This window comes from Nerophis lumbriciformis, linkage group LG10 (assembly GCF_033978685.3).
Source record: "Nerophis lumbriciformis linkage group LG10, RoL_Nlum_v2.1, whole genome shotgun sequence".
Classification (NCBI taxonomy): Eukaryota; Metazoa; Chordata; class Actinopteri; order Syngnathiformes; family Syngnathidae; genus Nerophis; species Nerophis lumbriciformis.
Genome location: NC_084557.2, coordinates 34,496,705 through 34,508,191, shown reverse-complemented (window position 1 = coordinate 34,508,191; position 11,487 = coordinate 34,496,705). Strand labels below are relative to the sequence as shown.

Here is an 11,487-nt window from a genome sequence, read left to right as displayed (position 1 = left end):
GCCCGATTGTAGCTGAGATAGGCTCCAGCGCCCCCCGCGACCCCAAAGGGAATAAGCGGTAGAAAATGGATGGATGTATATGTATATGTATGCATTTATGTATGTATATATATATATATATATATATATATATATATATATATATATATATATATGTATATATGTATATATATATATATATATATGCATATACGTATGTACGTATGTATATATATATATATATGCATATATGTATGTATGTATTTGATTTATACATATATATATCCATATATATATATATATATATATATATATATATATATATATATATATATATATATATATATATATATATATATATATATATATATATATATGGGTGTGTTTGTTATGGGATAAATAATAGAATAAACAATTTAATACAGCGCTATCTCTTTTTGTTTTTTGCAATATGAGATCCAGCACCCCCCGCGACCCCTTCTATTTGGCCACATGATGGCGATGTAGGTCTTTGAAAATTAATTCAGCCGATTCCATATCCAGCAATTTGATGTAGACAATGTGTTGTGACGTACAATCATTTTTGTTGTATTCAATGGATCAGCTCTGATTGCACATTGTGTTCTTTGTAACAGAGGATATTTTCCCATGCAAAGACTGTGGGATTTGGTACAGAAGTGAAAGGAACCTGCAAGCCCACCTAATGTACTACTGCGCCAGCCGACAGAAACAGCCGGCTGCCGCTTCAACCCCACCACAAGACAAACCCAAGGAGTCCTATCCCAATGAGCGTGTATGCCCCTTTCCTCAGTGCAACAAGAGCTGCCCCAGTGCAAGTTCACTGGAGATTCACATGCGTACACACAGTGGTAAGAACAAGCATCTGTTAAGTGCAGAGATACGTAATACCGGACTTTAGCATAGCAGCGCTGTTGTTGCTCTGACTAATTTGAATTTTTTACGACAGGTGAGCGTCCATTTGTCTGCCTCATCTGTCTGTCAGCCTTCACCACAAAAGCAAACTGTGAGCGCCATCTGAAGGTCCACACTGACACACTAAACGGTGTGTGTCATGGCTGTGGCTTTGTCTCGACTACAAGGGATATTCTTTACAGCCATTTAGTCACGAGTCACATGGTGTGCCAGCCTGGATCTCGCAGTGAGGTCTACTCTCCTGGGCCAGGCCTTCCTAAGCTGCCCTCATCTATTGGTGAGTCATATTATTGTTGGTTTATCTGATTAGGGAAGGTACCAAATTTGGTACTTTTGTAGATACCAACAGAATTTGTTTGGTACTACCGTGTACTGATTCACTTTAATATCAAACTGTACTTTTTTTCGATACCTTTGTTGCATGTGATGTAACATCCCTTTCCAGACTTGTAATGGGTTTAAGCACCTGCTCAGTGGCCTTGTGGTTAGAGTTCAAACCCCAGCCAAGTCATACCAAAGACTATAAAAATGGGACCCATTACCTCCCTGCTTGGCACTCAGCATCAAGGGTTGGAATTGGGGGTTAAATCACCAAAAATGATTCCCGGGCGCGGCCACCGCTGCTGCCCACTGCTCCCCTCACCTCCCAGGGGGTGAACAAGGGGATGGGTCAAATGCAGAGCACACATTTCACCACACCTAGTGTGTGTGACAATCATTGGTACGTTAACTTTAACTTTAACTTTGCCTATTCATAGCAAACTGCCTCTCAGTAATGTTGTAATTTACCATTCCAACAAAGCGAGTATGCCTGATTGAAAGCACTCATAAGTAGGGATGTCCGATAATGGCTTTTTGCCGGTATCCGATATTCCGATATTGTCCAACTCTTTAATTATCGATACCGATATCAACCGATATATGCAGTCGTGGAATCAACACATAATTATGCCCAATTTGGACAACCAGGTATGGTGAAGATAAGGTACTTTTTAAAAAAATTAACAAAATAAGATAAATAAATTAAAAAAACATTCTTGAATAAAAAAGAAAGTAAAGCAATATAAAAACAGTTACATAGAAACTAGTAATTAATGAAAATGAGTAAAATTAACTGTTAAAGGTTAGTACTATTAGTGGACCAGCAGCACGCACAATCATGTGTGCTTACGGACTGTATCCCTTGCAGACTGTTTTAATCTATATTGATATATAATGTAGGAACCAGAATATTAATAACAGAAAGAAACAACCCTTTTGTGTGAATGAGTGTAAATGGGGGAGGAAGGTCTTTTGGGTTGGTGCACTAATTGTAAGTGTATCTTGTGTTTTTTATGTTGATTTAATAAAAAATAAAAAAATAAAATAAAAAAAACGATACCGATAATAAAAAAAACGATACCGATAATTTCCGATATTACATTTTAACGCATTTATCGGCCGATAATATCGGCAGGCCGATATTATCGGACATCTCTACTCAAAAGGAAGGTCCTGTTTTCCAAAATGCGTTAGCTCGATTCTAATTTACATTAGATATGCCATATACTGTACATGCTACTGATTAACATTAGTGATATTACATGGCGATTTCAACACCTCCAAATTAACTAAGATGCATGTTACATTTGATAAGTACAAAACTTACAGGCAAATACTTTTTAGGGCTCAACGAACAATAAGACTGGTAGTTCAACCTAATAGACTACTTCCTGACTACCACAACACACCGAGGACAAATTGAAATAAATGCATACTTGTGAAAGAGACTTAAAAGTGTAGGAAAACTAGATACAACAACTTCACATCACAGTTATCATTTTTAGCCCGTTGTTAAATATTGTTTTATTTTTTAGATTTTATTATTAAAGACATGAAAATGTTTTATCAAATGAACACACACAAAAGTATTGAAAATTAGTACAGTTGAGTACCGGTATTGGTTACCTGGAACTGGGAATTGGGACCGTATCGGTTGAAATGTGAATGACCTGGTGGACATTTATCTCAGGACCGTTTGATTTGTATTATGACTAAGGTTGCCAAACATCACTTGAAAAATTCATTTGTACCGTATTTAACCTAATTGGGACATACTTTGTCTCCATGATAATCCAAAATAGCTAGCAAAATGTCAATGGAATGGAATTACTGAATACACTTTATTGGAAATTTTTACGACAAACTTGTTCCCATCACGTTCCTTCTCTGTAACCAATGAAAGAATAACAGCAAATCACCAACTCTGCTGGTGGTGTAATGGTACACACGTGTGCCTTTTGTGCCAGAAAAGGCACACAAGTTTGATCCCCAGTTAGTGTTATGCCAGGAACATTAGGCAAAATGGCAATCATGTGATTGAAAAGACTGACTCGCTGTGTCAGTTTTGCCATTCATCCATTTTCTAAAAAAGATGTTTGTCTTGTTACTTTTTTTAAATAGTAATGTAATTACTTCTTGATATGTGTAATTATTCAAGTTATGCGTCCGCTGCTTTTTTGAAAAACCTTCACATATCTGGTGTTTGCCAATGAGAGGTGTTTCATGAGATTGAGTGTTTCTTTAAAAGGTGATGCCAGTCTTTTATAGTGCAAACTTCATACACTCACTTACACTTAAGTAAGTAAGTCTACTCACAGACAAGAGACTGACATGAATTGTTTTCTCTTTTGCAGTTCTCAGCCCAGGAGACTCTGGCGTGGTGCTGAAGTGTCAAGTCTGTGGCCACAACTCTGAATCCCCTTCCCAGCTGCAGCAGCATGTACAAACCCACCTAGAAGTGCGAGTCCCGACTGAAAGGAGCCCCACCCCTCGTCAAAGTACCCAAGTTGACCAGCTTCAATCATCTACACCTGAGGGAGAGCCTTTAGGCTGTGTCCCTAAGCCAGATTCATCCAGCCCTGGTGCTAATGGGGGCTCTGCGACACCACGAGGCTGCAGTCTCTCTGATGTTCAAACCAACAACAACCTTAAGATCAAGGAAGAGCCTCAATCAGAATCTGAGGCAGAAGAGCAGATGGATGTTAAAGAGCGTAGCGAGAAAGCTGGCCAAAAATCAGAGGGGACGACAAATGAGAGTCAAACTACAAACCTAATTTGTCAAACATCAAATTCTCCAAAGAGCCCTGCTACCACAGTAGTAAAAGCAGAACCAACGAGTCCTACTCCTGGTTGTAGCCCAACTCATATTGGCGGTGCTGGCTCAGTTTTCCCAAGCGGATCAATGTTTTTGCCTCAGTACATGTTTAACCCCGAGACAGCCATTTTGCCCCAGGCCTCAGAGATCCTGGCTAAAATGTCTGAGATGGTTCACAGTCGACTGAAGCAGGGTCAGACGGTTCCTCAGAACACCCCAACCGCCTTCTTCCCCTCTACGCCAACCGTTCCAACAGCCACGGCAACTCCGCCTCAAAAAGGAGCCACCTGCTTTGAGTGTGATATTACATTCAACAACATAAACAATTTCTATGCACACAAGAGGCTTTACTGCTCCAGTCGACACCACGGAGAAGGAGCCACCTCAGCTTCAGATCCAGGATCAGCAAGGGATACTCCCCCAGCCACGGTGCCTTCTAGAAAGGCACAAGATTCATCAGCATCTCCTCGTGATGGAGCAGTAAGCAGAGCGGCTTCGGCCTCACCTTCTGACACTGACCCGGCGGCAGAAAGCGGAGCAACAGAAATGAGGAGAGTTTTGGAAGTTAAGACCGAAACGCCATCAGTCAAGGAAGGAATATCGTCCTCTTCTGAAGGGGAGGGTATAGGCAGTGGAGGAGGAAGAACAAGTGAGGATAGCCAGAGTCCTGTCAGTGGGTCTGTTGAAGACCTGGAAGATGATCCCAACCGAACCTTTTGTGAGGCCTGCAACATCCGCTTCAGTCGCCATGAAAACTACACTGTTCACAAACGCTTCTATTGCGCTTCACGCCACGATCCATCCAACCAGCGATCCACACACATGGCCAAGGCAAACACCACAGCAGCCTTCCATCCCCAGCCATTCCGCACACGCAAGAGGAAGAAGATGTATGAGATTCACATGGCAAGAACTGAAGCCTTAGCCGCAGCCGCTGCCACTGTTGCTGCCGCTGCCTCCGCTCCATCTCCGTCAGTTCTTGGCCTGGCGGTGAAACAAGAAGTTTCTCCCAATGGCGAAGGCAACTCCAGCCCTGAAGGAGATGGTCCGATTGATTTGAGCAAAAGGCCTCGCCTCGTAGAACTTCCACGGGACGGTACTAGCGGTATTCTTCCCGTGTTGCCGCTCACTGATTACCACAAGTGCACCGCCTGTAGTATCAGCTTCAACAGCATTGAAAATTACTTGGCACATAAAACCTACTATTGCCCTGCCACCAGCCTCCAAAAGCACACCTTAGAGCAGCTCCACAGGCTCAAAAGATCGGCCTCTACCTCTCCTAAAAGAAAGTCTCATCAGGAACGCCAAGATCTTCTGCATCCAATAGAAGCTAAGGCGCTCCCTGCAGAGTGGATTAGACAAACTCAAGGTTCCTCGCCTAGTCCGCACATCTCAGCCTTACCTGCCTCGGATGCCACGTCTCCACCTGATACAGCAAGCACGCTTGCAGCGACACCGGGAGCAGGCGCCAAAAGTGGTAGCACGGCTTCTTCTCAGATGGTCTGTCCGTATTGTCCAAGCAGGACCATCACATGTGAGCTAATTGAGCATTTCAAGACTATGCATGGTCTGGTTGTATCAAAGAAGTCACTCCAAGAGGCTCAACCCCCTCAAGGCAGACTAGTTGGTTCCAGTTCCAGCCTTAGTCCCAAAGATGGAGTCACAGCCACCACCTCCAATAATCCAAGATCAGGCTCTCACATTCACAGAGATACTACTAATGGGAAGGCAAGTAGTGAAACCACTTCTCCCTCCTCTCCTCTGGCAAATGGAAGCCCATCAGGTGGGAGTGAATCCCCATCAGCCGGTTTACTTTTACCCATATCCCCCTCAGGAGCTCCCCCTCTGACTTTGTCACCTGTGCCTGACCTCCGAAGAGAGACAGTTGGTACACACCTAATTTCAGACAAGGCTTCGCCAACTGTTGCCTCCCATTCCCTGCCTGCACCCCAAACTGCTGCCATCCCCGGTCCTAAAAGCCCGGTCATCTCCCCGGTCCAGAACGGTAACTCCCGCTTCTGCCGGCTGTGCAACATTAAGTTCAGCAGCCTCTCCACATTCATAGCTCATAAAAAGTACTACTGTTCCTCCCACAGTGCTGAACACGTCAAGTGAGCTGAGTATTTTTTCCTTCCTGAGTGAGTAGACGCTACTCTTCAATTCTCTCCAAGAAAGCCCCCATACCCCGTTTCTGCTGTCAGTCCTTCCAGACTGGTGCCAAAGTTGCACTTAGCTGGCATGACCATTATCTGAAAGAATGGCTGTTACTCCTCAGCAGGACCTGATGTTCCTTTGCTCCTGAGCAGACTTTGCCAGTGGTGTTACTAATGATTATTTTTCCTCACCTGTGGATCTACAAGTACACTATGAGGTGAAATGGAGCCTACCTGTTTGTCTACCTGCGCACTAAAGTGTGCCCTCGTCCCCTAGGTCAATTTCTTGCCACCACATTAACATTTCCCAACTTCTCAATATTCCGCATTGTGGGACGTTAAAAAGTTCTCTGTGAAAAGGCTTAGTCTGTCTCTTCTTGTCGGAAAAACTCCAGTTCTATTTTGACAATTGACTGAAGTGATCGTACAGGTCCAGAACTAAACGGCGAAATAATATCCCTTGTATGGAAAGACTTGATCACGTTTAGTGTTTTTATTATCTGTGTATAGTCTATGATGTCTAAAGAAAAATTCTATAATTCATTTGGTTTCAACACTGGCTCTTTTACGCAAATTTTAAAAAAGCGGAAGCAATTTTTAGTTGAAAAGAAAAAATATGTGGTATGGAATGTTACTAATTACTGAAGGATATTTCACAATAGACTTTTTTTTTTCATATACACGTTTTTATTTTCTCTTAAATGCAAGGGAGAGACAAATGTGAAATATTTATCTTGTAGTCCTCACTGATTTCATGTCAACAAAAAACTACCTACATATTGTGGAAGAGTATTTTTATTTGTTATTTACTTATTCTCATGCTGTTAGAAGGAACTGTGTGGCTCTCGGTGCGATGAAGTATTTCTAGTGTAGATATCTAATATCTTCTCCCTGGGACTACGTCGGGTTTCATTATCATGGAAGCCTTCATTTGTTGTCTTTATGTACTCCTTATTTGACGGTGATTCACCAGCAGCACCATTAGAACCATCACAAGACGTCAGAGTCCGGTTCTTATAATGAAGTCTCCTTCCAATAGGCTATAATAGTCTCATCCAGAAAGTTGGCTTTATGTACCTGCATCATTTTATTTGTCTTTTAATGGAATATGAAGAAAATCCACCCATGCCTTCAAAGTTGAATATACTTTGTCAAATATTTTCCTGTCTCTTGCTTGCATTTGCATCCAGCGAAGAATAGGGCATGACCCACCTCACGCACTTCAGAACAAACGCACAGTGGTTCCTCGGTTTGTGTTTGGTCATTCGTTCCCAAAGGTCAGACAGAACCCAAATCGTATGAAAACAGAACACAATTTTTCTCATAAGAAATAATGCAAATCGGAATTAATTTGTTCCAGACACTCAAAAATGTGAACACAAAACTTATAGTTGAACATGTATAGTAATAATTAATGCCTAATGAAAGTGATAAGTCAACATTTAACATCCCTTTTACCTTTTTTTGAAGACTCTTGTTGTAAACAAATTGGTCTCATTTTACATTCTTACTCAATAAAGGCACAGACTTGTGGTGTAACTTGTAACTACAGAGTCAATTAGTGATGGCGTCACAGAGCTGGGGTAGAATGACTTCTGTGTGAGGAGTTATGACACATGTTGTCATAACAGTCATGGTACGAACACATTTGGACACACTAGTATTACTAATACGACCGCACTTGGCTCTCACTCCCGCAGAATAGTACACGGGCAAACTGACTAGTTTCTTAGACCCTGTTTGGCCATACGCTAACCAAGACGGTATGCAAAAACTGAGGAAAATCTTTGGGTGGTGCACAAAAACTAAGGGATGGGTACTGAATTCAATACTTATATAAGTACCAACCTAATTCTCTTTGTATTACCCATCCATCCATCTTCTTCCGCTTATCCGAGGTCTGGTCGCAGGGGCAGCAGCCTAAGTAGGGAAGCCCAGACTTCCATCTCCCCAGCCACTTCGTCCAGCCGGGAGACATAGTCTTCCCAACGTGTCCTGGGTCTTCCCCGTGGCCTCCTACCGGTCGGACGTGCCCTAAACACCTCCCTAGGGAGGCGTTAGGGTGGCATCCTGACCAGATGCCCAAACCACCTTATCTGGCTCCTCTCGATGTGGAGGAGCACGGCTTTACTTTGAGCTCCTCCCGGATAGCAGAGCTTCTCACCCTATCTCTAAGACTGCTTGTACCCGTGATCTTGTCCTTTCGGTCATAACCCAAAGCTCATGACCATAGGTGAGGATGGGAACGTAGATCGACCGGTAAATTGAGAGCTTTGCCTTCCGGCTCAGCTCCTTCTTTACCACAACGGATCGATACAGCTTCCGCATTTCTGAAGACGCCGCACCGATCCGCCTGTCGATCTCACGATCCACTCCCCCCTCACTCGTGAACAAGACTTCGAGGTGCTTGAACTCCTCCACTTGGGGCAGGGTCTGTGTTTGTATTACCGCTTCAAGTAAAATCTAACAGTGGCAATGTTTGACACCTGGGTTCAACGTGACGTCACGGCCAGTTGCAGACTCGCTGGCTTAAAGTCTTGCTGCATTTTTCCGTACCAACAAGGCAACCATGTTTCATAGAAAGCGCTCAACGATAAGGTTCCACTTTTCAACTTAGCTTGATGCTAATTTACATGGGATATGCCATATACATGCTACTGATGAGCATTGGCACTTCCCAATTTGATAATCAAAACTTGACCAAACAGCTGGTGTCTGACTGGCACATACAACTTGATGAATAGACTACGTCCTGGTTACGGCAGCACATCCATTCATTCATCCATTTTCTACCGCTTGTCCCTTTCGGGGTCGCGGGGGGTGCTGGAGCCTATCTCAGCTGCATTCGAGCGGTAGGCGGGGTACACCCTGGACAAGTCGCCACCTCATCGCAGTACGGCAGCACAGCTGGGACACCATCCATCCATCCATTTTCTACCGCTTACTCCCTTTGGGGTCGCGGGGGGTGCTGGAGCTTATCTCAGCTACAATCGGGCGGAAGGCGGTGTACACCCTGGACAAGTCGCCACCTCATTGCAGGGCCAACACAGATAGACAGACAACATTCACACTCACATTCACACACTAGGGACCATTTAGTGTTGCCAATCAACCTATCCCCAGGTGCATGTCTTTGGAGGTGGGAGGAAGCCGGAGTACCCGGAGGGAACCCACGCAGTCACGGGGAGAACATGCAAACTCCACACAGAAAGATCCAGAGCCCGGGATTGAACCCAAGACTACTCAGGACCTTCGTATTGTGAGGCAGATGCACTAACCCCTCTTCCACCGTGCTGCCCCAGCTGGGACACATTTAGATACGAATACTGGCAAATGACACTCAGAAGTGTAAAAAAACAATATATAACAACTGGACAAGGCAGCTGAGATAGGCTCCAGCACCCCCCCGCCACCCCGAAAAGGACAAGCGGTAGAAAATGGATGGATGGATGGACAAAATAGTTATAAGTATTACAGTTTTTGTTTTTCAATCAAACAAATTAACATTTATTAAAATTATGAAAGGTGCCCATCCCTATTCCACTGTAATTATGTCAGAATTAATTGATTTTATTTGCTGTTGACAATATTTAACATTTCATTGGGTCCAAGTTGAGATAATAATTAAAGTTATTAATAGTCTGTGTGGCATTTGATCCACCCCTTCAGAGTAAAAAAACATTTTGACTAACATCAAAAGGCCTAAAAAACGTGAAATCTTCACAAAAAAGAAGAAGAAAAAAAGTAAATGGGTTATACTTGTATCGCGCTTTTCTACCTTCAAGGTACTCAAAGCGCTTTGACTCTATTTCCACATTCACCCATTCACACACACATTCACACACATTCACACACTGATGGCGGGAGCTGCCATGCAAGGCCCCTAACCAGGACTCATCAGGAGCAAGGGTGACGTGTCTTTCTCAAGGACACAACGGACGTGACGAGGTTGGTAGAAGGCGGGGATCAAACCAGGAACCCTCAGGTTTGCTGGCACGGCCACTCTCCCAACCTACGCCACGCCGTCCCCGAACTTCACACATCTCAAAACGTTAGCTCATATTTCCTACGAGCTCTGTTTTATCCTCATTGACCTGATATGACGTACGGAAAGTCTGGTGTTGGTCTGACACTAAAACCGGAACCCAGTTGTAACAGTTCTCCCCAGTTATTAGTCCTCCCTGGTTTGCGACAAGTCATCCAACATTATTCATTTAAGAAATGAACAGAATTTCTGATTGATGGAATATTGCCCTTTTTTTTTAGTCTATTTTCCCTGCTGTGTTTATTGCATCACATTTTCTGAATGTTTTTTGCTTTAGGGAATTTTCCCTGTCACTATATTTATTTTATGCAGCACTTTCATCCGTCAGACCAACAAAACAAGTATTGTTCTTTCACGAAGGACTTCCCTAATTCGTTTAAATTGAAATGGATGTCAAAACTTTTTTTATTTTTCATATCTTTCAAGCTTGTCCAAACTATGCATGGGAAAATAAAAAACACAACATTTCTGAGAAGTGGTTTTTTTTGTGATCGTCAGCTCCTACTCGCACTTTTCATCAGAAGCCTGAGTGGCGGACCTTGACTTTGATGATGATTACGTGTAAAAGTGTCGATACTTTGTCACGGCAAAATGTCTTCCTTTCAAAAAGATGACTGCTTGTGAAGAGTACTTGAATGAGTCATCAGCCTTCCTTTCAGAACCTATGACTGATCGCCGCTCTAACAGGGTGGGAGACTTGATGCTTTTAAATCATCTTTGCACAGCTGACGTAGAATGCAAATTTCCAAGTGGCTTTCTTCTTGTTTTAAATGACTGAATCACCAATCAAGTTGGACACTAAATCTACAGTATGACTAAACACATCCGTGTGGGAAGTTATTGCGAATAATATATCTGTGCACAGTGAAAGGTTAAGGTTTTAAATACAAACCCCGTTTCCATATGAGTTGGGAAATTGTGCTAGATGTAAATATAAACGGAATACAATGATTTGCGAATACTTTTCAACCCATATTCAGTTGAATGCACTACAAAGACAACATATTTGATGTTCAAACTCATAAACTTTTTTTTTTTTTGCAAATAATAATTAACTTAGAATTTCATGGCTGCAACACGTGCCAAAGTAGTTGGGAAAGGGCATGTTCACCACTGTGTTACATGGCCTTTCCTTTTAACAACACGCAGTAAACATTTGGGAACTGAGGAGACACATTTTTTAAGCTTCTCAGGTGGAATTCTTTCCCATTCTTGCTTGATGTACAGCTTAAGTTGTTCAA

The 11,487-nt window shown here is 42.8% G+C and overlaps 1 protein-coding gene across 2 annotated transcripts in view; it reads left to right on the top strand.

The window, feature by feature from the left end:
• zfpm1 (zinc finger protein, FOG family member 1) overlaps positions 1-10,721 on the top strand; it is a 247,512-nt gene extending 236,791 nt beyond the window's left edge. The window contains exons 7-10 of one of the 2 annotated variants that reach the window (XM_061969768.2): positions 615-848; positions 947-1,189; positions 3,588-6,053; positions 6,145-10,721. In XM_061969768.2, coding sequence (XP_061825752.2) covers positions 615-848; positions 947-1,189; positions 3,588-6,053; positions 6,145-6,194 — 2,993 coding nt within the window. In that variant the 3' untranslated portion in view covers positions 6,195-10,721. Of the gene's footprint in view, positions 1-614; positions 849-946; positions 1,190-3,587 lie in introns of both variants that reach the window. The other variant, XM_061969767.2, reaches the window with a different exon arrangement.
• The last annotated feature ends 766 nt before the right edge of the window (positions 10,722-11,487 follow it).